Source organism: Podarcis cretensis (assembly GCF_951804945.1).
Source record: "Podarcis cretensis genome assembly, chromosome: 2".
NCBI lineage: Eukaryota > Metazoa > Chordata > Lepidosauria > Squamata > Lacertidae > Podarcis > Podarcis cretensis.
In genome coordinates this window covers 22,652,443-22,678,986 of record NC_137171.1, presented here as the reverse complement: position 1 = coordinate 22,678,986, position 26,544 = coordinate 22,652,443, and the positions used below count along the sequence as shown (strand labels likewise).

At 43.4% G+C, this 26,544-nt stretch overlaps 2 protein-coding genes across 3 annotated transcripts; one reads left to right on the top strand and one right to left on the bottom strand.

The window, feature by feature from the left end:
• The first annotated feature begins 2,853 nt into the window (after window positions 1–2,853).
• On the top strand, window positions 2,854–12,249 carry POLG2 (DNA polymerase gamma 2, accessory subunit). Its single transcript, XM_079965520.1, has 8 exons — window positions 2,854–3,540; window positions 5,707–5,827; window positions 5,984–6,089; window positions 7,286–7,459; window positions 7,989–8,129; window positions 9,802–9,882; window positions 10,475–10,575; window positions 12,046–12,249. The coding sequence occupies exons 1-8, from the start codon at window positions 2,955–2,957 to the stop codon at window positions 12,209–12,211; spliced, it is 1,476 nt and encodes a 491-aa protein (XP_079821646.1). The 5' UTR covers window positions 2,854–2,954; the 3' UTR covers window positions 12,212–12,249.
• Window positions 11,362–26,227, bottom strand: MILR1 (mast cell immunoglobulin like receptor 1). Of its 2 annotated transcripts, XM_079965692.1 has the most exons (9): window positions 26,119–26,226; window positions 25,983–26,039; window positions 23,693–24,007; window positions 22,824–22,946; window positions 17,053–17,136; window positions 15,961–16,023; window positions 14,466–14,525; window positions 12,537–13,231; window positions 11,362–12,303 (listed from the first exon to the last, which is right to left on the bottom strand). In XM_079965692.1, exons 1-7 carry the CDS (start codon window positions 26,159–26,161, stop codon window positions 14,470–14,472), a joined length of 741 nt encoding a protein of 246 aa, XP_079821818.1. In that variant the 5' UTR covers window positions 26,162–26,226; the 3' UTR covers window positions 11,362–12,303; window positions 12,537–13,231; window positions 14,466–14,469. The 2 variants fall into 2 exon arrangements, with proteins under 2 accessions (XP_079821818.1, XP_079821819.1); XM_079965693.1 differs by lacking the exon at window positions 22,824–22,946 and having other exon boundaries at window positions 26,119–26,227.
• Between the last annotated feature and the right edge of the window lie 317 nt (window positions 26,228–26,544).

The following is a 26,544-nucleotide window of genomic DNA, read 5'->3' as shown; positions in this document are numbered from 1 at the left end:
GGGGGAGGGAAGTCGAGGTTTGATAGGTGAGAATTGTTTTAATTTTTTTGTTGAAATGCTTATTTGTTAAAAATGAAAATTATAAACTTATAAAAAATAAAACCAGTAAAGCACAAATTAAAAGCAGCAATAGTGGCTGATTAAAAGAGGCAGGGAATTGTGTTGTAAAGGCCTGTTCAAACAATAGTTTTCAGGAGAAAAACCTAAAATGCAAGGATAGCTCTCACCAAACCGCAGGCCTCCTGTGACACATATAGCACCCAGCTAGATTCATAGGCCTCCTACTGCTTTGACTGCTGAGTTGTTGACAGACACCACTTTGAAATGCCCCAAAAGGAGGTTGCAATCTTATCCCCACTTACCTGGGAGCCAGCCCTTTTGAACTCAGTAAGTATTAATGTGCTGCTCTGGTTCACCAGAAGTGGCTTAGTCCTGCTGGCCACACGACCCAGAAGCTGTACGCCGGCTCCCTTGGCCAATAAAGCAAGATGAGCGCCGCAACCCCAGAGTCGGCCACGACTGGACCTAATGGTCAGGGGTCCCTTTACCTTTAAGTATTAATGCATACATATGATTGTGCTGAAAAGGTCTTGCATGAAAAACAAAGACTAATGTCTTCCCCTAAGACGATAGAATTTGCAAAACTAGCAGGTTTAACATACAGAATAAGAGAACAAGAAGAGACTATATAAATAGAGGAGTGGAAAATCTTTGCTGAGTATTTGGAAAATAACTGTACAGCTGAAGATGCAGCATTAGGAGAAATTCAACCGTGTGATTAATATTTGAATGATGTAAACTGGAGAATGACTAAAATGGTTACAGTAAAATATGCAGGAATGCTAGGCAAATAAATTGAACCATGGAAGGAGGGAAGTCACTGCATATATGCTATTATGTGTTATATGAATTCTAAGGTCTCAAATACAGAATAAATGTTCATAAATATACAATGCAAACACACATACATAAGTATATAAACCATGTGTCTGAAATAGTACAGGAGAGCAATTCTGAAGCCATTTTGACTCTCCCAAATTGACCTCAAATATTTCTCTGCAAGGAGGAAGGAAATGGGAAAAGCTTTCCAATTGTCTTTGGACTGTAGGGGCTTACACCTCCCTGCAAATACTGTCTGGCATGTATCTGATAAGCTGAGGAAACTATCAATATGTGTAAGAGATTAAGGAACTAAGGTACCATGTTTTCGCCCTATAGGACGCACTTTTCGCCCTATAGGACGAACTAAGGTACCGTGTTTTCGCCCTATAGGACGCACTGGGCTCCCGCTGCTTGCGGAAAGTTGCCTACATGCTGAAGCCTGCACGCGCTGAACCCAGCGCGTCCAGGCTTCGCACACCTCTCAGCAAGCAGCGGGAGCCGGCACTGGGCTCCCACGGCTTGCAGAGAGCTGCCTGTTTGGGGGCTGGGGTCGGGGGAAGCTCGGGCTTCCCCCGCCCCAGACCCGCGCCTGGGGGAGAAATAATTTCCCCCCCTTTATTTCCCCCCCAAAAAACTAGGTGCGCCTTATGGGACGGTGCGTCCTATAGGGCGAAAAATATGGTATTTGCCATCTTCAAGGAATGGCCCTACCCAGAAAATGCAAACAAGTAAGGCATTATCAGGTATCCTGGCAGACAGGAGAGAAGCAACACTCAATTTTCTGCCCAAGACACCTCCTGTGATGTATGTATGATGTTTTGGGGTGGTGGTCTTGGACCACATGGTGGGCAATTTCAAAAGTCTTTATAGGAGCTTTGCACACCATTGTTCTATGTTTCTCTTGCCTCCTTGCTAGGAGGGAAGGGACTCTGTTGCAAGAGAAAAATAAAGATTTGCCTTACAGTCATACCTCATGTTACATTTGCTTCATGTTACGTTCTTTCAGGTTATGTCCTGCGGTGACCCGGAAGTACCGGAAAGGGTTACTTCTGGGTTTCCCCGCTCGCGCATGCGCGCAAAATGACATCACACATATGCGTAGAAGTGGCGAATTGCATCCCACGCATGCGCAGACACGCCGCTGCAGATTGCGCTCTTTTCATGTTGCGAACAGGATCTGTTCTGGAGGTACCACTGTACTTTCCACTGGATCTGGCCCCCATCCATTCATCTCTGACCGATCATAAACTTTAGAGGACTCAGTCCCTTGGGGAGTTGGCCAGCAAAAGCCAACTACCTCTATTTTGCCACATGTAAAATGTTTGAGATGTATAATTTGAAAACTTAATAAAAATAAAAAACCAAGAATCCTGACAGCATACAAATTAATCTGGTTTACCTGACCAGGCTGCAGCCAAGCACAGACAACCAACCACACCCTGCCCCCCAAAACCTCACTACCAAGGAAATGTAATAAACGTATAGAAAGAGAACCTACCCAGTTGACGCCGACACAAAACCCCACATTTACACAATACAAAATAATATAAGCCTCTCCCCACCCTCCTTTTCCCCAATCTTATACTGTACTCAACACAAAAGCCTCACAAAAAAGGTAGCTGACTTGTAAGAAAGGCTGTACAACCTGAAAAAAGACATGGCACGTACCTTTGTAAACCAAGAATATATATATATATATATATATATATATATATATATATATATATATCTCACACACAACCACCCTGTGAGGTAGGTTAGGCAGAGAGATGAATTTCATTGCTTATGTGGGGATTTGAACCTGGCTCTTCCCAAACCTAGTCAGACACTCTGAGGTAGATTATAATAATGGGGGGGGGGGAACCTTACAGGCCACACAGGAGCGGAACCACCACCCCCTGAAACCGGAAACCAGCCCAGTGGTTGCGTCTAGGAAGTTACGTCTCTATGCACCCGCCTCTGCGTTCTAGCCCACCGGGTCTGAGAAGCGGCGCAAGCACTACGCGGCCCGCCTGTTGTTTCTTTTTTAAAAAGGGGGCGGGGCCAGCAGAGCGCCGCCGCGCTTAAGAGACATGTTACCCCGCCGCTTCGTTTCCTTCTTCAGCACCGGTGGCTGCGGTCTCCGCAGGGTCCAAAAGCCCGTCCGACGCCGTTGGCCGGAGGGAGAGAGGTTCCTGACAGGAGAGCGCGGGGGGCAGCCTCCGGGGCGTTTCCTGAGCGGCTCTGCGGGCCCTGTGTCTTCATCCCCCGGCGGCGCCGACGAGGAGCCCCGCGGCTTTCCCGAAGCGCTCCTGGGCTTGTGTCAGAGGAGGCGCTTCCTGCGAGGAGCCGAAGGTCCCCAGAAACTCACCTGGGACTCTCACCTGAGCGGGGAGCACCCGGGATTGGGGCCTCTGGGCGTCGAGCTGAGGAAGAACCTCGCCGCCCGCTGGTGGGAGTCCGTGGTCACGTCCAGGGAGCAGGTGCTGGGGGTGGATGGCCCGCTCTGCCGTTCTCCTCTCGCGGGCCAAGGGCAGCCCGCGGAGGCTCTCCTTGCGCTGCGCCCTAGAGGCTTTCGGGAAATGTTGGAGAATGACCAGTTAAGCAAAGAGCAGGTGCTGGGCTCTCTGAGGAAGATGCTGGAGGCGTCTGGGGTGCTGCGGGACAGCCTCCTTCACGGTATGGCTCTCTGTCTCTCTTTCCAGAATGCCGTTGTTGTTGTTTAGTCGTGTCCGACTCTTCGTGACCCCATGGACCAGAGCACGCCAGGCACTCCTGTCTTCCACTGCCTCCTGAAGTTTGGTCAAGCTCATGCTGGTAGCTTCAACAACACTGTCCAACCATCTCGTCCTCTGTCGTCCCCTTCTCCTTGTGCCCTCCATCTTTCCCAACATCAGGGTCTTTTCCAGGGAATCGTCTCTTCTCCTGAGGTGGCCAAAGTATTGGAGCCTCAGCTTCAGGATCTGTCCTTCCAGTGAGCACTCAGGGCTGATCTCCTTCAGAATGGAGAGGTTTGATCTTCTTGCAGTCCATGGGACTCTCAAGCGTCTCCTCCAGCACCATAATTCAAAAGCATCAATTATTTGGTGATCAGCCTTCTTTATGGTCCAGCTCTCACTTCCATACATCACTACTGGGAAAACCATAGCTTTAACTATACGGACCTTTGTTGGCAAGGTGATCTCTCTACATACCTAAGTTTTATCACGGATGGAGGGGTTGTATTAGGATGGCAGCCCCTTAACACAGGTCCTCTTATAGTAGGTTTGCAGATCAGAAAACGAAAGATATGGTGAAAAGGCAGCCGTTCGAAATGGTGAAAAGCATCTTGAAAAGGTTCTTTCTTCTCTCTTCTGCAGGAGCGAAAAAATTAAGATAAGGACCCACAAAGGGGGAGGAGGGAAGTCCAGGGGAATCTAGGAATTTTCTTCTTATTTTGGTTGCTTGACAATTGTTTGTAAATTTAAAAATTTGAAAAACTAAATAGTTTTAAAAATAAATAAAAAGGTTACTTTCTAGCTGCAGGGGGTGGGGGGAATATGAAGCAAACCTGCAGCCCAGATTAAAAGGCGTTTAAAAGGCTAGGGTGAATAAAAAAGTATTTTTAAAAACTTTCTTTGCACTCCTATAAAAAGTTTGGCCTGCATCTTTGACCGCAGTAATTCCTACTCTTTTCTTTTTTAAAGATGGAAAGGTGAGGTTAAGCAGCATCAGCTCAGCCAAAAACAAAGTTGTCATTTTAACAGATGGCAAAGGTCTATTTGGCAAAGCGTTTTGTGACTATTCTGAAATGCAGGTGTTTGTTGGCAGATTTGCTATGTAGTAGTGCCGTCCTCCAAAATTAACAAACCAGGTGCTGTCTTCGATATGCAGCCTGGCTGAAAGGAATGCCTACTAGGTCGTCTTCAAACCCTTCTTCAACAAACCTGGTATTAAAATAGTATAAGGACAAGCAGATGAAGGTTATTTTATTGACCGTTTGTACTGTTTCATAACTTGCAGCAACAAACACTGATAACTAATGAGATACCAATAGAAAACTTTGGTGAATAAAAAAATATTTCACCTATTATGCAGATGCCTTGTTTCAGAGTCAGCATCATGAATTGTTACATGAAACACTTGTGCTGTATTTCATTATAGAAAATGCAGGCATTTAGACAGCTGGTTGATTTATGAACTCCGCGTTGGCTGCTTCTGAAGTTGCAGTGCCCAAAGACTTGCTCACATTTGCGTATTAGGTTAACAGTGGAGCGTTCTGGGGAGTTGGCTGTGTTGAATTAGTTACGATGAATTCTGCCAAACTTGCAGCTGTAACTCCAAAGGTGTTATATATATATATATTGGTCAAAAGTGCCTTTCCACCACTCCACACAATTTGAAGTTTAGTGCTGCGGTTGATGGGATATGCAACTCACCAAGTACAGCTAAGGTTCTGCTACCCCTCTGGAAAATATAGCTAAGGTTTTTGTATCTCTGAATGTGCGCATGCTGGAATGTGTCTATTCTATCACACGTTTATAGTATAATATTGGAACTTTCAGTTGAAAAAGGGTACATTTTTTAACACTTCTCTGAAAATACAGATACAAAACATATTTAAAACATAGCACTAAACTCAGAAGTAACCCAGTGTATAGTTGTATATAACAAAGTAATTGTAAGTTTGTGTGAAAAGGTAGTGTATAGCTGTGACACTACTTGGTGTAGTTGCTAAATTTTGCCCTAGGCTGTCTATGTTCCAGATTCTTTTCCATTATAAAACAGATTAACATATAGGAGCTGTTAACACTTCCTATGAATGCTGAAGCCTTTTTTATTATTTATTTATTTATTTATTGATAGGTGCCTTACAGCAATACATTGAGTGCCTGGAACTGGTCAACAAGAGATTGCCTTTTGGGGTTGCTCAGATAGGAGTATGTTTCCATCCAGTAAGAAATAATGAAAACGAGAATTACATGAGGTACTGTAATTTATGTTCCTAAATAGGCTTTGGTAGAATATTTGGCCACAGGTGCTTATCTCTGCATGTCTCTTCTATTTCTGGAAGAAAAATAAACTCTTCCATTTATTTGTGTTTTAAAGTGTTAATTTGATGGCCTCCTGCTGTTGTTTAAAGAACAGGTGAAAGCACGATGACTTCCCTAGTGTGGTACAGCTCTGCTAGAACTGCTGGACAGTGGCTGGACTACTGGCTACGTCAGCGTCTCCAGTGGTGGAGAAAGGTATTCAGTATAGTACTTGCATTATAAGCTTTTAAGGTACAAAGAGAGTGAATTGCCTGCCACTATTTTTATATGCCCTAAGGAGGCTGCTGAAGGTTAACAGGCTGTAGGTCATTGCCTTCAATATTAGAATAATGATGAACAAACCCACTTTTAGCACTCAAGCAATCATTTGCTTAATTTAAAATATATGAAGCCAACAAGATCCTCAATTAGACTTGCAAGTAGTTCTGCCTCCCGCAGTTACTAAAAATTAGATCCAACTATATGCAAGCATGTGACGTACTAAAAATTCTTCTGGACTGGCAACTAACGTAGAATTATTTGCAAGCTTTCGAAACGAAAAGTATAGTCCAGCAAAAGGAAAGCAAGTTGTTGCTGCTGCAATCCTAGTTGGCATTTTATACTTCAGTTCGCTACATTTTCTTTCACAGTCTGTGTATGGTTCCTTCCCACTAATGTTAGGGTAGTATTCTTGTCACCTCTGACCTCCGTTGGCATTAGTCTCCTGTGCTTTGAATTATCAGCCAAGTTCTCACCCTCACACATACCACCCCCCCATGAAATTACAGCTGAAATTTCCCCATGTTTCTTTTACTCCACACCTTGTCTCCACTGATATACACTCCATCTGTGGCAGAGCATGCCTAAATTCCTTGCACTGGAGTAGTTTGTGGAACTTCTGACTGCACTGTGCCAAAGAAGCAGTTTTTGCCAGGATTTAGGCAGGGGAGGAAAGGGCTAATTTTCTCCCTTGCTCCCTGCTACAGTTCTAATAATTCCCCCAGGGCAGGGATCATCAGCCTGTTAGGACTTGAGAGCAAACTGGAGAAATTGTGGTGGGCAACACCTATCCTATTGGCTATAATGGAATGCTTATTTCATGCATAATTTCATCAAAGATAGGGACGCTGTATTGCCCAGGAAGGAACGATGTGGTTGCACTCGTGGGGGTCACATTGGTGACCCCAGCATTCTGGCTGCTGGTTGTTGCACATTAAATGTGTGTCTCGTTTGTCCTTGAGCCACAGCCGATATACAGACATGCCACTTTCTGTCAGAGTGAAAAGACAGCTAACTAGAGAATAAGGTTAAACATTAATGCATATGCTTCTGTTTAGACCAGGAAAAAACACAGTGTAGTTAGCATAAATGTCGTCTGCATATTCATAGATCCTTCTGTTACTTTTCTGTAGTTTGCAATAAGCCCATCCAGCTTCACCAGTAGTGATCATCATGATGAAGAAGGAAGAAGAAGCAGCAATCTCTATTATAACTTTCCTTGGGGGAAGGAAGTCATAGAAACTCTGAGCAACCTAGGGGATAACGAACTGCTACAAATGTATATAGGAAAAGAATCCAGTTTGCATGTAAGTTTTATTAAATTTATTTTATTTTAAGAGCATTTCTAGGCAGCTTTTCAGCCCCAAACAAGGGTTCCCAAAGTGGTTTACGATATGCACAGCTTAACTAATATACATTCAAGTGAAGCAGATGGGATAAAAACTTTGCCCGGGGGACAGTTTCAAGACTATAAATGATCAACAAGACTCGAAGTAGAAGCAATTCCCCAATTCGAAGTCACTAAGTGCAAAATTATCATGAAGGTGGCAAGCAGGAAGGCAGCAGGTGCTGTGTGGCGTGTTTCTTTCATTGGAAATGAGCAAATGAAATATGTAGACACTTTTTCTCTGCTCATCACACATTCCAGCTCTTTAAGAAACACTTTTTAACCTATCTTTCCCCTTCTCCCCCACCATCACTGTGAACTCTTTTTTTATTGAGTCAGCACGTCAAATGAATGGGAGTTAATCTGCTTCTTTACATCTTTCTTATTGTAGAATGTATTCCTGGGTTTTAAAGATTGCCAAATGCACATTTTTGTTTTTTCTCCTTCAGGGTCGAGATGGGAGGAAGAATGTTGTTCCTCATATCCTGTCTGTGAGTGGCAATCTGGACTGTGGAGTGTTAGCATATCTCTGTGATGGTACGCAGTTGGCTGAAAATACTTCAACAAGGAAGAAAGCTCTGCAGAGAAAGGTGATCTTCCTCTTAATGCATATGCAGGCCAGCTAGGAGGTTGAAAAATTAATATACACTGTGGCAGCCTATAACTAAAACACTTGGGTCACTCCTACAGAGATGAAAACTAATGGGCATTATTCCTGTGTTGGATTGTGACCTATCATATTGCATTATGTGATTAGGATATTGAATTTTCTATAAAAAGGTGATATTGCCTATATTCACTCACCATTATAAAGCATATTCCAGTGCCAAGTGAATGAACAGCAGCAAGCACTGGGTTCAAACGCTACTGAGTTCAGAAAGTTTGTTTTTGCCTTTGATTAAGTGCAGCTTGGGACGTGGGTGGCGCTGTGGGTTAAACCACAGAGCCGAGGACTTGCTGATAAGAAGGTTGGCAGTTCAAATCCCCACGACGGGGTGAGCTCCCGTTGCTCGGTCCCTGCTCCTGCCAACCTAGCAGTTCGAAAGCATGTCAAAGTGCAAGTAGATAGATAGGTACTGCTCCGGCGGGAAGGTAAACGGCGTTTCCGTGCACTGCTCTGGTTCACCAGAAGCAGCTTAGTCATGCTGGCCACATGACCCGGAAGCTGTACACCGACTCCCTCGGCCAATAAAGCGAGATAGAATAGAATCATAGAATCATAGAGTTGGAAGAGACCACAAGGGCCATCGAGTCCAACCCCCTGCCAAGCAGGAAACACCATCAGAGCACTCCTGACATATGGTTGTCAAGCCTCTGCTTAAAGATCTCCAAAGAAGGAGACTCCACCACACTCCTTGGCAGCAAATTCCACTGTCGAACAGCTCTTACTGTCAGGAAGTTCTTCCTAATGTTTAGGTGGAATCTTCTTTCTTGTAGTTTGGAACCATTGCTCCGTGTCCGCTTCTCTGGAGCAGCAGAAAACAACCTTTCTCCCTCCTCTATGTGACATCCTTTTATATATTTGAACATGGCTATCATATCACCCCTTAACCTGCTCTTCTCCAGGCTAAACATGCCCAGCTCCCTTAGCCGTTCCTCATAAGGCATCGTTTCCAGGCCTTTGACCATTTTGGTTGCCCTCCTCTGGACACGTTCCAGTTTGTCAGTGGCCTTCTTGAACTGTGGTGCCCAGAACTGGACACAGTACTCCAGGTGAGGTCTGACCAGAGCAGAATAGAGTGGCACTATTACTTCCCTTGATCTAGATGCTATACTCCTATTGATGCAGCCCAGAGATGAGCGTCGCAGCCCCAGAGTCGGTAACGATTGGACCTAATGGTCAGGGGTCCCTTTACCTTAAGTGCAGCTTGATGTGTTATATGCAGCCAGATCTGTAGTTGAACTCAACTAAGCTTAGTTTAAGCAAGCCTACTTCAATTGTTAGAAGTTGTAATCAGCCATCACTAATGTTAACCACTTTATCAGTTCAGACAGCACAACAAGCTGGTCAAGCAAAATGGGAGTTAAGCTGCCAAGCTCCTCATTCTTGCTATACAGGAAGGGCAGGGGAAGCATGCAGTCCTGAGAATGTAAACATTCCCATTCTCTTTCTTAGGCTTAACTAGCCATGTTAATTCCCTGGCTTGGGCTCCATTTCCTATGAGTTCAAAAATGAAAATGAACATTACATACTGCCAGTGATTTGTATAGTCCTGGGAATGTTTCATGGTTGTGTATCTCTTTTACTGTTTTGCATTTCAGGTACTTAAACTTCACCCATGTTTGACGCCAATCAAAGTAGCTTTGGATGTGGGAAGAGGCCCTACAATAGAGCTGAGGCAGGTAAGCTATGAAAGTAGGTATGCATATTTTATTCTAATACAGGAATTTTAATGTAGATAAGCACAGCTTCAGTTCATGTGGCTCAAATGCTGCATCCAATCTTTTTGTCCTAGCTACTATGAAAGGCACTGGCCTTGTTTGGCCAACCAATGGATTACTTAAGTAGGATTGCACAAATGTGCAGGTTCTCAGAGTCACTTGCTTAGGCACGTATAAATCTTGTCCCTAGTTATTACTTTCTTGCAGGAGTTGTACTGGGGATAAACTTTGCACAGCTGATGATCCTAGGGATTAGCATTAATTGCTTAGGAAGCAGAGTAACTGTATACAAAATAAAGAGGGAAAATATTTTCATCGGTTCCTAAGTTAATTTCTATTGCCAAAAACAAGGAAATGTCAAATATATTTGAGGTAAATGAACCAAGGTTAAATTGTTGGCATTAGGTGATTTCTTTTTTGGCTCTTTCTCCTCCAGAATGTATCTTGAATGTTTTTACATCATTAATGCTGTCAATTAATTTATTATAATTAAAAAGCTATGTTTGTTTTCCAGTTTAACATTCCAATCACCGACAGTGTTTCCTTCTCGTAGGTGTGCAAGGGATTGTTCAATGAATTGTTAGAAAATGGGATTTCTGTTTGGCCTGGATATCTCGAAACCGTGCAGTCGTCACTGGAGCAGCTTTTTGCAAAGTAAGAAACATGGGATCGTAGAGCTGTAGAGCTGGAAGAGACCACAAGGATCATCCATTCCAACCCCCTGCAATGCAGGAATATTTTGCCCAACGTGGGGGTAAAGCTGTGATATAAAATCCAGGCACTGGTCCAGAGACCACATAACGTCTCCTGATTCAGATGTTATGGAGAAATAGTGCTGATCGCGCCCTTCCCCAAAACTTCTAATGACCACTCCCAGCAGCTTCTTATAGCTATTACGTAACATTAGCGATAAGAGAGTACTCTGCAGCACCACATAATGTAACCATTAGGCAGCCAAAAAGCACTCTTCCAATGCTGCCCAGAGGTAGGACCAGAACAACAGTAACACAGCACCCCCAATTCCCATTCCCCAGAGCCAGTAGGATACCATGGCCAATGGTATCAAAAGCTGAAGAGAGATTAAAGAGCAGGAGCAAGGTCCCGCTCCCACTGTCCCACTGTCTGCAGAGATTAGGGTTGCCATATGTCCGGAATTTCCCTGACATAGTCGGTATTCTGCCCTTGTAAACAGTGTCTGGGCAGAAATCGCTGAAAGTGTAGATTTTGACGAATTTCATTAATATTAGCTCAAAATCTTATTTTTAGCCAAAGTAGCTCAACAACCTTTGTGTCCAGATTTTCACTTTTTGAAATATGGCAACCCTAGTGGAGGTCCTTCAACAGGGCGACCAAGGTTGACTCACTGCCATGTTTTAATAATATGTTACAATAGACTCAGTACACTATCTTGCTTGCCTTAAAAAAAAATACCTGAACTGCTTTTGAGAAATTCTATTTTTTATTATCTTAGCATTGCAAATACTTTTGCAATGGGTCATCACACTTCTGCAGCCTTTCTCCTACCAACATGCTATAGCCCTAGACTGTTTTGTGGCTCCTACACTGACTCACAAATTGGTATAGACTTCTATTGCTGTTCTCAGGTTGGGAAAGCAAGATATGGGAATACCAAGGCTGTTCATGCTCTCTGTTGTATCCTTAAAAGTTCAGAGATAGCAGGGTGGTGGCCTGTGGGAGATGAACAGGATAGTAAACGGTGGCTGGGAAAGAAGGAGCCCTGCGCAGTTTGTCCCTCATCGTCTTGTCTTAGAGACAGTGGGCAAACTTCACCTCTACATTACCATCATCTGCTCCACTACTGAGTGACTCACTTGGTGTGAAATTGGTCTTGGGTTAACAATGGCAACATTGAATCCTGAAAATCTTTTCAACAGGTCAGTTAGTAAACAAACCCTTTTCCCTCCAAGGAGAAGTGAATGCCTTATAGCAATATTTCTGTAAGTTATTTTTCAAAACCGCGAACTCCTGGAAAGTGCTGGTTTTTAAAGTACAGAATGGCTAGCGGATTCTTTCAGTGTGCCTCCCCTAATATAAATTTGTTATACTGCCACTGAATACAACAAGAGCACCAGTTCCACAGGCTTGTTTTTTTTTTGTTTGCAGGTATGATGAAATGAGTATCCTCTTCACAATCCTTGTCAGTGATACCACACTAGAGAATGGTGTGGTCCAGCTAAGGAACAGAGACACCACAATGAAAGAAATGATGCATATATCCCGATTAAAGGACTTCTTAACCAAGTACATTTCAGCAGCTAAAAACATCTGAGCTTACAATAAAGACAATTTCTCTCCTTCCTGACTGAATGGATCTTTCCCCTGATTGTAGCTAACAAAAGCCAGGAAAATTGACTTCTTTTTCTGATACAGTGGTACCTCAGGTTACATATGCTTCAGGTTACAGACTCCGCTAACCCAGAAATATTGCTTCAGGTTAAGAACTTTGCTTCAGGATGAGAACAGAAATCATGCTCCGGTGGTGCGGCGGCAGCAGCAAGAGTCCACATTAGCTAAAGTGGTGCTTCAGGTTAAGAACAGTTTCAGATTAAGTATGGACCTACGGAACGAATTAAGTACTTAACCTGAGGTACCACTGTACATTGTTCTGTTCGCTAGGGGGCTCTCTTGCATCATGCGATAAGATGAGGCAAAACCATGCAAATGGAAACCACAGCTTTCAGTTCATAGTAACATTACAAAACATCTAAGAAGCAGAGGGCAAGCAAAGATATAACAATCCTTTGATAACTAGCAGTTTGGAGCCTTCCAGACCCCAGGAGATCTTAATTTTATCACAACATAGCAACATCTTCATCTGAAAGGAATTAGTGCACTGTTGATCAATAAATTTGTCTTTTTATATAGTAGAAATAGGCATGGATGACTTGTGTGCAGTGGAGCAGCTGTCATCTGAACATGGACCCATCCTAAACTTGTAAGCCAAATTAATTCTGCTTCCATTTCCAACATAAGCATATATAAATGGCATTCTCATAAACTGGAATATACATTAGCTTAAGTGTCCCAGGTTCATATGCAAAACCATTCTCCATTGTAATTGAATGGGTAGGGGGCGGGGGAGACTTGGAACCAATGAAGTGAGGTGGTGGTTTTCCACTTCCTTGATTGCTGCTGTGTCAGTTTGAATAAATGCTGAACATCAGGTTGGAGACACGTAGCAGGGGCAAGCAGGTAATATTGAACTTGTCAAAAGATAAAGGAAAGGTTCTAGATCTGCTGTATCATCTTGGCTGTAGTATCTCGAGACAACTGGTATCAAACTAGAGTCCTGTAAAGACAAACAAACGGACATGGGCTTTGTTGAAGAATATTCTAAAGCTACTGGGAAACAGTCAGGTTTAGAGGAACAATTGGCAGCTTCCTACTGGTGGGGTAATCTAATCAATATATGAAAAACAATTCTTAAGAGATTAGGTGGGGAGTAAGGCAGTGACTGCAAAAAAAATTGAATGCTATATATATATATATATATATATATATATATATATATATATATTTGAAAAAATGAAGGTTTCGCTGCTGTTTCTACACTCTCAGAGTAGTATGCCTTTTGGTTTGTGGTTCCTTCCTACACCCCATATTTTTTCCCCAAGGCGTTGCAAATCACTAGAAATTATTTTTGGATATAATACTCGAGCTTCAGTTTTATAAGCTTCCTCCTCCTGTTACGTGTTCTGAATCCCTCTCTTTTGCATCCAAATTATGGTTTGTGCATGTCCTCCAAACCACATTTGTAAACCATAGCCCTATACGGCCTAGGGCCCTCGTACCTACGGGACCGCCTCTCCTGGTATGCCCCACAGAGGAACTTACGGTCTTCAAATAAAAACACCTTGAAGGTCCCAGGCCACAGAGAGGTTAGGCTGGCCTCAACTAGAGCCAGGGCTTTTTCGGCTGCGGCTCCAACCTGGTGGAACGCTCTGTCACAAGAGACTAGGGCCCTGCAGGACTTGACATCTTTCCGCAGGGCCTGCAAGACAGAGCTGTTCCACCTGGCCTTTGGTCAGGGCGCAGCCTGACTCCCTCCTTTGGCAATCTTTACAAAACTTTAGTTTATGGTTGCCATCAATTTTGATTTTAATTAATTTTTATAATGTTTTTATAATGTTGTACTATTTTAGTGTTGTTAGCCGCCCTGAGCCCGGCTTCGGCTGGGGAGGGCGGGATATAAATAAAATTTATTATTATTTATTATTATTATAGCTTGGTTCTGGTGGTCTGTAATATAGAAGGAAGTAGTGGAGTATTGGGGGGGACGACAACGACAACAAAATGAGACCAAGTCTTGCTTTTGTCTCAACCAAACTTTGGACATTCCAGTGGCTGAATTGGCTATCTAGCATTTAAGAGAAAAAGAGGGTACTATCTTCAACACATGACAAATAGTAAGTAAATTAAAGATTTGTGCCTACCCACTACAGGCAGAAACATGATCAAAATGGACATAATCGGAGAATCTGAAAAAACCCAGTTGCTTGTGAATAATGAGGAAGGAACTGTACCTTTTTATCTGCGGATGACAACTTCTGCATACTGCACAGTACTATCCCCACCAAGAGTCACTAGAATAAATAATAAATAAACTTAACTTTTTTAAAAAAAGGCTGTGCAAAGGTAAAGGGACCCCTGACCATTAGGTCCAGTCGTGGCCGACTCTGGGGTTGCGGAGCTCATCTCGCTTTATTGGCCGAGGGAGCCGGCGTACAGCTTCTGGGTCATGTGGCCAGCATGACTAAGCCACTTCTGGCGAACCAGAGCAGCACACGGAAACGCCATTTACTTTCCTGCTGGAGCGGTACCTATTTATCTACTTGCACTTTGATGTGCTTTAGAACTGCTAGGTTGGCAGAAGCAGGGACCGAGCAACAGGAGCTCACCCCGTCACGGGGATTCGAACCGCCGGCCTTCTGATCGGCAAGTCCTAGGCACTTTGGTTTAACCCACAGCACCACCCGAGTCCCAAAAGGCTGTGTACACACTATATATTTGAAGCACAATATTTACATCAAGTAATTCTGGGAACTGTAGTTTACCTCTCCCAGTGTTTCAATTCCCAGCAACCCTTAACAAATTGCAGTGCCCAGAACTGTTTGAGGGAGCAAGTGCTTTGAATATGCTTTAAAGGCATAATGTGTACATAACCTTAGTCATATCAGTTTCCATGTTGGTATATCCTGCCATTCCATAACTATTACAGGTAGCATCACATTCATGTGGTAATTCAGGGAAGGAGCATAGTGGGGGACCTTCCATGCCTTCCCATCTAAACTTGCAAAATGTAGGGTGCAATCCAATAGTACTTGCCATGTGTATTCTCTGCTAATTTTGGTGTCAGTTGTGGATAGCAACTTGTATCTTCAAGTGTTTGCATTTTTAAAAGACATTTTTGCTATAACATGAGCTGTAAAGGTATTTGTAATATGTGTCTAAAATACATTTTTTATGTGAATTTTCTCCTACCTATTTGCTGGGGCAATGCCTATTTATAAATGCTCCATTTCTTCTATGTAAAATGTTTCTTTTTCAGTAGGGCCAGAATTCCTTAAGAACTCGTTGTAAACAGGGCACAGCATCTTGCGAGATACCAGTTTGCAGCAGTCATTATAATAAGGCTGCAATCCTTCACAAGATAACAGTTGTGTTACAACAACAAAAACAACAAATTTTATTTATATCCCGCCCTCCCTGGTCAAGACCGGGCTCAGGGCGGCTAACATCAAATATATAATACATTAAAACATAATTTTTGAAATGAAAGTTCATGGAGTTTTGAATTTTTTTTCATATTGGTTGAGTTTGGACATTATTTTTAACCATAAGGTGCATGAGCTGCATGCTGGTAGTCCTGTTTCACTTATTTCTTTGTTTAGTATAACTCACTAGTGCACATACCCTAATATATAGTAGTTTGCCTTTAGTAGGATTGTCCAACTCAGGAGGGCAAACCTGTATTCAACCTAGCATTGCTTTATTTAGGGAATTCAAGATAGACTTTACCATTTCTGTTGTCTTCCTCCTTGGTTTTATGTTTCACATTGCAATACTCATTTTCTTCATATACTGAATAGAATGCAAGAAAGAATAAGTGAAAAGATGAGTTAACTGGCATTTCTGGCCTGCAAAAACAGTTCAATTTTTTATATGTTCTGCCTCAAATCAGAAATTATGTTCTTCATCCTTAAATCCATGGTCTTGAAAGGTCAGGAATGTGATGGGACTATTTAACAAAACTGAAATTAAATCTCTGTTAAGATACAGGGAAATACTAAATAGAATTCTCAATTGCATGATTGCCAGGATGAGGTTTTAATCATTGATAGGAATGAAACTGGGCATATTTTGTACTTCTGGAAGTGCTAAAATTGCTTTTCTATATATCCCTTTTCAGGAAAGAGTTATTAGAGTTTGGGTTTGTCAGTTCTTTGCATTTACTCCTTCACATGAAAGAGTTCCTTATTAGCTCTTTTCAGAAATATGTTCCACTTATATGAGAAAAGTACCTGTACTTGCCATGAATGCCCCTCATAAAATATCTACCTTGAGGCTTTGGAACACAAGGAGGTACTAGTCTACATAAATCTCCAGGCTCTCCTGTTCTTGAGCCTTATGATTTCAGCATTAGGCCTACTGCAACTCTTTTCAGTCCTGTTTTCTATTCTCTCTTCTCAGCCAGCTTTCAAAGCTCTTTGCACAAGCTCCTGATAGTCAGCTGGCTATACGGTTTGGCCCATTGGCACATGTCATTCTACACACTGCAGGGTATCATGTGCTGCTTCCGTATGAGCTATAATGTCCTTTATAACGTGTGCCTAAAAGATTTGTTGTGTATGTTTCCACCCCCCCTACCCCCTGTGGTGATGTTATAACAAAGGATTTGTAAAATATTCATTCCCCTTGCCATATAGAGTCAGAATTCCTAGAACCAAATCTTGTTTCTGTCAATAGAATACTTTGTTTTGGTTTCCAGAGTGGCTGGGTCAACCCAGTCAGATGTGTGGGGTATAAATAGTAAAATTATCATTACGGAATGGGACGTCCCTATTTCCCCCGGAGAAATGTTGGGAGGGTATGGAATTGCTCGGTCTTTACCAGTATCATAAACGTCACCGTTGTCACTGCTTGGGCGACGGGCTGAAAAGACAACAGCTGGTTTGCTGCCTGTACTCTGTTTTCCTGTGAAATATAAGCAAAATACAGTGATAGGGTTAAAATGTGTTTCTGATAAGGAAGGCCTCTCTTTCCCCTGTGAAGTGCATCCTCTTCTCTTGGCTCTAGGTCACGGGTGACGAATTTGGGTCAAATTTAATGCAGTTGATTGAGCGCGTGGTTGCTGAACAACTCCAGGCACGCCTGGAGGATGCGGACCATTTGGATCCCTTCCAGTCGGGATTCAGGCCTCACCATGGGACTGAAACTGCCTTGGTCACGCTGGTTGATGATCTCCGGCAAGCTAGGGACAAAGGTGAGAGTTGTTTCCTGGCTCTGCTGGATCTCTCAGCAGCCTTTGATACAATCAACCATAACATCCTTCTGGACCGTCTAGAGGGGCTGGGAGCTGGGGGCACTGTTATACAGTGGTTTCGCTCCTTCCTCCTGGGCCGTGTTCAGAAAGTGGTGGTGGGGGATGAGTGTTCAGACCCCTGGGCCCTCACTTGTGGGGTGCCTCAGGGTTCCGTCCTCTCCCCCATGCTTTTTAACATCTATATGAAGCCGCTGGGAGAGATCATCAGGGGGTTTGGACTGGGTGTCCATCAATATGCAGATGATACCCAGCTCTACCTCTCTTTCAAATCAGAACCAGTGAAGGCGGTGAAGGTCCTGTGTGAGTGCCTGGAGGCGGTTGGAGGATGGATGGCGACTAATGGATTGAAGTTGAATCCTGACAAGACAGAAGTACTGTTTTTGGGGGACAGGGGGCGGGCTGGTGTGGAGGATTCCCTGGTCCTGAATAGGGTAACTGTGCCCCTGAAGGACCAGGTGCGCAGCCTGGGAGTCATTTTGGACTCACAGCTGTCCATGGAGGCACAGGTCAATTCTGTATCCAGGGCAGCTGTCTACCAACTCCACCTGGTACGCAGGCTGAGACCCTACCTGCCCGCGGACTGTCTCGCCAGAGTGGAGCATGCTCTAGTTATCTCCCACTTGGACTACTGCAATGCGCTCTACGTGGGGCTACCTTTGAAGGTGACTCGGAAACTACAACTAATCCAGAATGCGGCAGCTAGACTGGTGACTGGGGGCGGCCGCCGAGACCACATAACACCAGTCTTGAAAGACCTACATTGGCTCCCAGTACGTTTCCAAGCACAATTCAAAGTGCTGGTGTTGACCTTTAAAGCCCTAAACGGCCTCGGCCCAGTATACCTGAAGGAGCGTCTCCACCCCCATCGTTCTGCCCGGACGCTGAGGTCCAGCGCCGAGGGCCTTCTGCCGGTTCCTTCATTGCGAGAAGCAAAGCTACAGGGAAGCAGGCAGAGGGCCTTCTCGGTCGTGGCGCCTGCCCTGTGGAACGCCCTCCCATCAGATGTCAAAGCGATAAATAACTACCTGACATTTAGAAGACATCTTAAGGCAGCCCTGTTCAGGGAAGTTTTTAATCTGTGATATTTTACTGTATTTTTGGTTTCTATGGAAGCCGCCCAGAGTGGCTGGGGAAACCCAGCCAGATGGGCGGGGTACAAATAATAAATTATTATTATTATTATTATTATTAGTTGGGGGAGGCCAGAGAGACATGGACAAAATAATGTGCATGGGCTGAAACGGATGAGCAATTGAAGGATGAAGTGGGGGAAAGCCCTCTGAAGGTTGCATGTTCTTGCCAAGGTTGTCCCTCCCCTAGTACAAGGAGGAGAAAGATGGGTGGTGGAAAGGGAGATGCAGAGAGAGGGAAAGTGGGTGGCAGTAAGAGTTAATTGTAAGGTCAATCTTCACAGGCCCTGCCCACTGCCAGTATGCCACCCTGATGAAGGGAGGAGGCCTACAACAAAAGGTTCCCTGCCCTTGCTCTAAATACCGGAACCATTTCAACTTAGCAATCAAACAAATGTGCTATACAGTGGTACCTCGGGTTACATACGCTTCAGGTTACATACGCTTCAGGTTACAGACTCCGCTAACCCAAAAATAGTGCTTCAGGTTAAGAACTTTGCTTCAGGATGAGAACAGAAATTGTGCTCCGGCGGTGCAGCGGCAGCAGGAGGCTCCATTAGCTAAAGTGGTGCTTCAGGTTAAGAACAGTTTCAGGTTAAGAACGGACCTCCGGAACAAATTAAGTACTTAACCCAAGGTACCAATGTACCAGTCTTACATACATGGGTGAGGGACCTCAGGCCTTGGGTGCCAATGCAGCCCTTGATGCTTATCTTTACAAGTCTCAAGGCTTTCTCCAGGACACACCCATAGGAACATAGGAAACTGCCTCATCCCTAGTCAGGCCATTGGCCCAACTAACACCATGTTGTCTACTCTTGACTGGTGACATTCTAGTCAGAGAAGACCAACTGAAATGAATCAGCCGAAGTTAGTCGTGTCTATAACTTCAGCGGGTCTGTTCTAAGTAAGGAACAGGGGTAAAATCCCGGGCCTAGACGGAAAAACCAAGCGATGCTTTACGAGATGAATTTTGGCAGCTCGGTGGACCAGAGAGGTGGCTATGAGGTTGCTAAACCCCGGGTTTTCTATAGGCCTTTATGAATAGGATTAAGGTGCATGGAGACCAGAATGACTAGGCCCCAGTTCACATTGCCACAGTGGCAAAAAGAAGCTTATTGCATGAGAATGCATGTCGCCGCCTAGAACACATTTCAAGGCGAAGTTAACAACGTGGAGTGCAGATGCGATCTGGGGCGAAAGAAAAGTGAGGAAAGGTCAGGGAAGTTAATTCAACCTAGGCTTGGTTTCAAAATCGCCGTGTGGTCCTGAGTGACATTGTGAAAGCTGTCTGTCAGATGCTCAAGCACTTTTATCAGGAGGAAAAGCTGATAAGGATTCTGCCGAAGCGCAGAGATGTCGCCACACCAGCGCTACTCAAGGTAAGGAAAGATTGCTCTCTCATTATCAAATGCTTCGTTGTGAATTAGTTTGCCAGTACAGTCAGCACACCAGAATAAATCTGCATGGTTTCTTTTACCTTTCATCTTTGTGAGTGTAAAACCAAATGTGAAGCGCTTGTTCCCTCAAACCTCAAGTTAATACTTGTGTGTACCATGTGCTAGGGTACATGACTCGCAGAAGGTTTAGGAGCTCCATGAATTTTCTAGACAGAAATATGTTTGTCTTGCCAGGGAAGGGTTCAGCCTAGCCTCCCTTGGAATAATAATAATAATAATAATAATAATAATAATAATAATAATTTATTATTTGTACCCCGCCCATCTGGAAGGGAATTGATTTGATTTGATTTGATTTGATGTGATTGAATTTATACCCAGAGGTCTCAGGGCGGTTCACAGAACAAAACCAGAATATAAAACCACAAAAAATATAATCAAAATAAAAACAACAACCCAATAACATCCCCTCCCCCCAATACCTCAGCAGCTGAGAAAGCCCTCTCTTGTACCCTCGCCAACATGTCTCGGAGGGTGATGGGTCCAAGAGAAAGGCCTCTTACCTAGATCTCAAACCCTAGGCACATTTGTATGGGAGAATATGGTCTCTCGGAACATCGAGATCCAAGCCGTTATTTAAGTTGTTAGAAGATACGTTAAATAAAAAATGAATATATATTATATATCATGCTATGCTTTGCAAAAACACTTTCCACCTAGACAGGTGAAACTAACACCCTTGACTAACACCTGCCTTTAAATGCATTTGACGCTGCAACTTTTAAAAAAAATCATGTGCTTGTTATAAGTTTAGCTTGTGTGGAGTGCTGAGTGTTGCCAGGAAGCAATGCCTTTTTGGGCAAAGTGCAGCAACTTTTTGATTTATTTATTTTTTGTTGTTGTTGTAGCCCCCAGTGACGGGGAATTCTGAAAGAGTGTGTTGGAAATCTTCTACATCCTGTGATACACATGTTGGGTTGCCATGCACCTGGAATTTCCTGGATATAGATGGGACTTGGCCGTCTCTGGACAGAAATCGCTTTAGAGTCCGGTAAAATCCAGATGTATGGCAACCCACATTGGAAGTGTAAAGGTAAAGGTAAGGGTACCCCTACCCGTACGGGCCAGTCTTGACAGACTCTAGGGTTGTGCGCTCATCTCACTCTACAGGCCGGGAGCCAGCGCTGTCCACAGACACTTCCGGGTCACGTGGCCAGCGTGACAAGCTGCATCTGGCGAGCCAGCGCAGCACACAGAAACACCGTTTACCTTCCCGCTAGTAAGCGGTCCCTATAGGTTGGTAGGCGCTGGGACTGAGCAACGGGAGCGCACCCCGCCGCGGGGATTCGAACCGATCGGCAAGTCCTAGGCGCTGAGGTTTTACCCACAGTGCCACCCGCGTCCCTCATTAGAAGTGTAGGTTTTGGCAAATTTCCTTTAAAAAAAAAAGTTCAACAACTTTGGGCAAAACTAAATAAAAGGCTCAGCAACATTTGTGTCTGGATTTTCGCTTTTTGAAATATGGCAACCCTATATTGGAGGGCATGGGTGGATTCTGTATGCTTAATTGCAACTCCTTTAGATAAGATTGTCATTGCTGTGGAGTCTTTGAATAAGTTAAATTTGTCTCTACAGACATCTTTTGTGCTGTGGGGTGTTTTGGGATATATCACATCATTCACGTGCATAATCATGACACCAATCTGGTAAAAGTTGCTGGTTTCAGTTGACTACAGACATAAACTGCTATAAGCTTTGAGATACTGCCGCTGATGTCAATAACATTAAAAGCTAGTTAGCTGAATTAACCTTAATTCAAGAAAACGAAAATGCCCACTCCGTGGCATTGCTATTGCCAATATCATGAATATCAAGCCAGAATTTACAGAGAGGTGCTTAAGAAGAGGAAATAATTTCATGAAGAAATGACAGAAACGGTGGCAGAAATCCAAAGGATCTATTCAAGACAGATGTTTTTATGTAATTGTTGATAATCTAATTTCCAGTCTTAAAAATCATTATGAAGTTGTGGGGCTTTTAGACAAGAAACTTTGGGTTTCTGTGGGCATACACCAAAATGACTAAAAACCAGGTGGAGTAAATGTGCAAGTCCTTCACCAAAGAGCACCAAATCACAACAGATTTCTTTAAAGAAGTGAAGTATCTGAAAGCAATTCATTTGTTTCCCTTTGGAAAAACCGTTTGGAACCATTTAACCCAGGGGTCAGCAACCTTTTCCAGTCCACCGTCCCTCAGACCATGTGGTGGGCTGGACTATATTTTGAAAAAAAATATGAACGAATTCCTATGCCCCACAAATAACCCAGAGATGCATTTTAAATAAAAGGACACATTCTACTCATGTAAAAACACACTGATTCCCAGGCCAGATTGAGAAGGCAGTTGAGCCGCATCTAGCCCACGGGCCTTAGGTTGCCTACCCCTGAATTAACCTCTCAAATAAGATTAATGAACTTAACATTTCAAGCTTATTTGTGCAGTTCATATCTTTTGCACTCTTGCAGTGACGGTAGCTAAAGCAAAGAGGTCACTGGGCACTTTGGCATGTGTTCAAAAATGGGTCAAGAGCACATCACAATTTTTGGAACCTTGGTCACTGAATCAAAACAGGAAAAAAACTAAACTTTAATTATAGCATTTAAACATTTCCTAATAGAAAAACCTGCACAGGACTGTTAAATGTGTTGTAGGCAGATAGACTGATGGCCAGTAGTGTGATATCAGAAATTAAAGTCTAAAAAACAACAAAAAGGGATCCTCATATAGGTAAAGCAGAGTCATACTTACTTGTTTTACACCAAGGAAGAATCAGCAGTGCAATTGCTGCACTTACTGCTAGCAGCAACAGCAGCAGAAGCAAGGGAGGCACAATGTATGCTACCAAGTTTTTATTCTTTTTCTCTTCTGCCACTGGGAGAAATATAATCATATGGATGTTAGGTAAACATGGACGAGGTTCCTGTCCAAATGGGATGCATTTTTAAGTAAAATGAAACAACAACAGCAACTAAATATATTCTAGATTGTTTAAAATTTGTGCAAGAGGGGGCATTCTGGCAACTTTCCATGTACAGTCCCCACACCATTACAAATAGTTCTCCAATTCCTAGGAACAGATTTGGGAGGAGTCTGCAAGGGGGAAGAAACTTCCATTTCCTCATAAGCAGAACTCTGTGCCGTTCACAGAAAGGAAGTTAGCCTAAGCCAATGCTTTTTAACCATGGGTGCAGCCTTAAGCCTGTCAGTAGGGACGACTGTTCTCATACAAGCCATATTCCATTCAGAGCTCTGCCGGGCAATCCCTGGTTTTTGCTGGTGTTTAGTCCCAGGTTGTTGTTTTTGTGTGTGTGTCCCATTCTTATGTCTTTAAGTGCATTTTCCTTTTAACCTTTAATTTGCTCTTTAGCCATGGATGTTCGTATGGCAAATGTAGACTCTGGCCCTGTGTGCAGAGGTCTTTCTTTTTGAATTTGGGCGCACTGGCTTTTCAGATGCAAATGTCACCTGTCATGACAGGCTCTTGGGTTCTTTCAAGCTGTAAGTTCTCAACACGGCAGGCTCATAATTGATGAGAACACAATGAGGATTCCCAACTGACACTTTTCAAGATCACACCCTAAAACCAGAACTCTCGAGATATTAGAAAATACACATACCTCTTAATGTAATGTTGAGTCCACGGCTGTACTGGGTTTCAGTAAATCTTTGAGCTTTACATTTATATTCACCCAGATCGCTGGTGGACATGACTGTGAGGTTAAACACAGCCCTTTCTTCTGTCCTGTTCATTGTTGCATAGCCCACAGCCTTGGCCTGGTTTCTGAAAAGTGTGTAGTTAATTGGCAGCCAATCGGTCTTTGAGTAGTAGCACACCAGGATCACATTCCCGCCTATGATGGTTTCGTTTGGATGGCTGCAAATGCTGAAAACAGCTTTGGACCCTGGGCAAGTAGCGAAATTGTCAGGCACATCTGTAATGAGAAGTCAAGAAGCAAACAACTCCTTAGAATATGCTGTGTGCTGAATTGGAAAATGCATTCGGGCACTGTTGCTCTGCTCCCTAGCAGCTGGTTTTTGTGTTGTGGCATTGAGTGCCTGTGGAACACGGTATTTCCATATAGACATCCTGATCAAAATCACTAGACCATGAATTGATAAGATAACCTCTGGAAGATATCTAAGTGTCTTCTGTCAGTGAATTCCATTAATTCCAAATGGCAGTGGGGGGATTTGGAGCAGGGGAAATGATATTCTCAAACGTATTCTGTCCTGGTGCTTCTCTACTCCAATCCTGACCCTACCCAGCCTTCCTTCATCCCTTCCATAAGGGCAAAGACACTGCAGAGGGGGAGAATCAGCTTTCAGGAGTGCGTTGGAGTGGACATTGTAAAGTGGGGGGGAGGGGGAGAGGGAAGAGAGGTAGAACACCCTGTATATCTACTTCATGGGTAGGCAAACTAAGGCCCGGGGGCCAGATCCGGCCCAGTCACCTTCTAAATCCAGCCCATGGACGGTCTGGGAATCAGCATGTTTTTACATGAGTGGAATGTGTCCTTTTATTTAAGATGCATGTCTGGGTTATTTGTGGGGCATAGGAATTCGTCCCCCCCAAATATAGTCCGCCCCCCCCTCAAGGTTTGAGGGACAGTGGGCCCGGCCCCCTGCTGAAAAAGTTTGCTTTTTCTTCAAATCTACTTCAAATCCCCCCTCACAAATCAACATTTCCCAAAGTGAAAGAATCCCTGCTGTGTCAGAACTTTAATGTACATCTTTGTGTGTAGCACGTAACCAACCCCGAGGTCTTTACCAGTTATCAAAAGCCTGGGCAGAAAGTATTAGCAGTAGCAATTGTAGTAATTCACTTATATTCTGCTCTTGTACAGACACACTCAGAGAGTGGTTTACAGCAAAAAAGAGAGAAATACATAACCATAAAATACATTGAAACCTATGCTACAAATTAACAGCAGCAATGTCACAATATATAGCTGTAAAACCCAACACAGAGAAAATCACTACTTGACAAGCTCCTTTTCTGTAAGCCTTAATTAAAACTTTAGATCAGATTTGAACAGATGATTCTATATTTTCTGCTCAGATTGGTGTTTGATACACAGAGGTTTCCAGGAAAGAGAAAGGTGAAGAAAGACCTCAGGACCTTATAGGCTGGACTTCTCCACCCCTCACCCCAAGTGATATACCATTAACTCTCTTGTTGGATGGACTTCAGGTGAGAGAGAGGGAGGGAGGGAGGGAGGGAGGCAGTCCGCCTTATTTTCCTCCACCAGAACAAATGTTGCTCAACCTTTTTAAACCCACATCCACTTTTAGCTAACATAAATATCCCACAGCCCTTCAAATCTAGCTCTCCTAATTTTTTTTTTTTTAAATTTCCAAGTGGATTGAAATTTTGTGACTTTTAATTTTGCACTTATAGTATTTTTGGTAACACCCCTCCCCCCCCCCAAATAGCTTCATACACTCCTTTGAGGGTGTCCTCTAGTTGAGAAACACTGACCTTCACTATCTTCTCCCCCACCACAGGGCTACTGGTGCTAGAATAGCACCTGTGGAAAGGATCCTGATGACCTTTTCTATTTTGATATTGTTTGTTGTGGGTTTTTAAAACAATTTAAATGAGATATACCAAGCAACGATCCCTCTTGCTGTTCTGGCTTCTGGGATAGCTGCGCAGCCTGCATTCGCTCCATAAGACACACACACATTTCCCCTTACTTTTTAGGAGGGAAAAAGTGAGTCTTATAGAGCAAAAAATACGGTAAGTAACTGAAATAAAGTAGAATTATTGCACTAAGTAAGAAAGAATTATTGCAATGCGCCAAGGCAAAGATGATTTACTGATCTTATATTCATATAGTTGAACATACCATCTATTCTAGTATAGCATTTTGAATCTCACTTCTGTAAGTTGAAGGAGAAACTTACCTTTTTGATCAACATTGTTACCACCCCTGTGATCCAGGTTGGGTAGACTTGAATGAGCTGAAAGAAGGAAAAAGAGGTTAATCAAATGGGCAGCATTGTAGAAATAGGCACCACTAAAAACAGGAATATTTCATACCGCATACTAAAAGGAGACACACAAACACTAAGCACTTCAGCATTTTTAACAAGAATGGAGAAGTGGTTTAGTTTTCATCCTCAAAGCAGTGGTTCTGCTAAATAAGTATTGTCTGAATAACGTTGAGCAATAAATATGAGGAAGCTGATTTAGGGGAAATAGATTTCTGTTTGCTGAAAGAAAGAAAAAAAAGTCTTGACATTTATCTTGTGTTCAGATTCAAGCTTGATCGTTCTGATGATCAAACATACATACTACCTAGTATTCGGAAAGTGAGTTGTGAGGGATCTCAGACTGTGATGTACTGTATAAATGATCTGAGAAAGATCAGCCTCTGATGCAAACTGCATTGCTTCACCCGCACAGCCCTTTGTAGCTTGAGTTGCTGGCTCAGACAGCTATTTTGCATGTATGTGGAAGGGGGAA

Excerpts from the sequence above, each read along its gene's own strand:
- POLG2 (XM_079965520.1), top strand. The coding sequence starts at position 2,955 with ATGTTACCCCGCCGCTTCGTTTCCTTCTTCAGCACCGGTGGCTGCGGT. Across the intron at positions 3,541-5,706 it reads GCGGGACAGCCTCCTTCACG|GTGCCTTACAGCAATACATT; the intron begins GTATGGCTCTCT and ends ATTTATTGATAG. Across the intron at positions 9,883-10,474 it reads CTACAATAGAGCTGAGGCAG|GTGTGCAAGGGATTGTTCAA; the intron begins GTAAGCTATGAA and ends TCCTTCTCGTAG.
- MILR1 (XM_079965692.1), bottom strand. The coding sequence starts at position 26,161 with ATGCTGAAGTGCTTAGTGTTTGTGTGTCTCCTTTTAGTATGCG. Across the intron at positions 17,137-22,823 it reads TCTTCCTTGGTGTAAAACAA|GAAAACAGAGTACAGGCAGC; the intron begins GTAAGTATGACT and ends TATATTTCACAG. Across the intron at positions 16,024-17,052 it reads CGGTGACGTTTATGATACTG|TATATGAAGAAAATGAGTAT; the intron begins GTAAAGACCGAG and ends CATTCTATTCAG.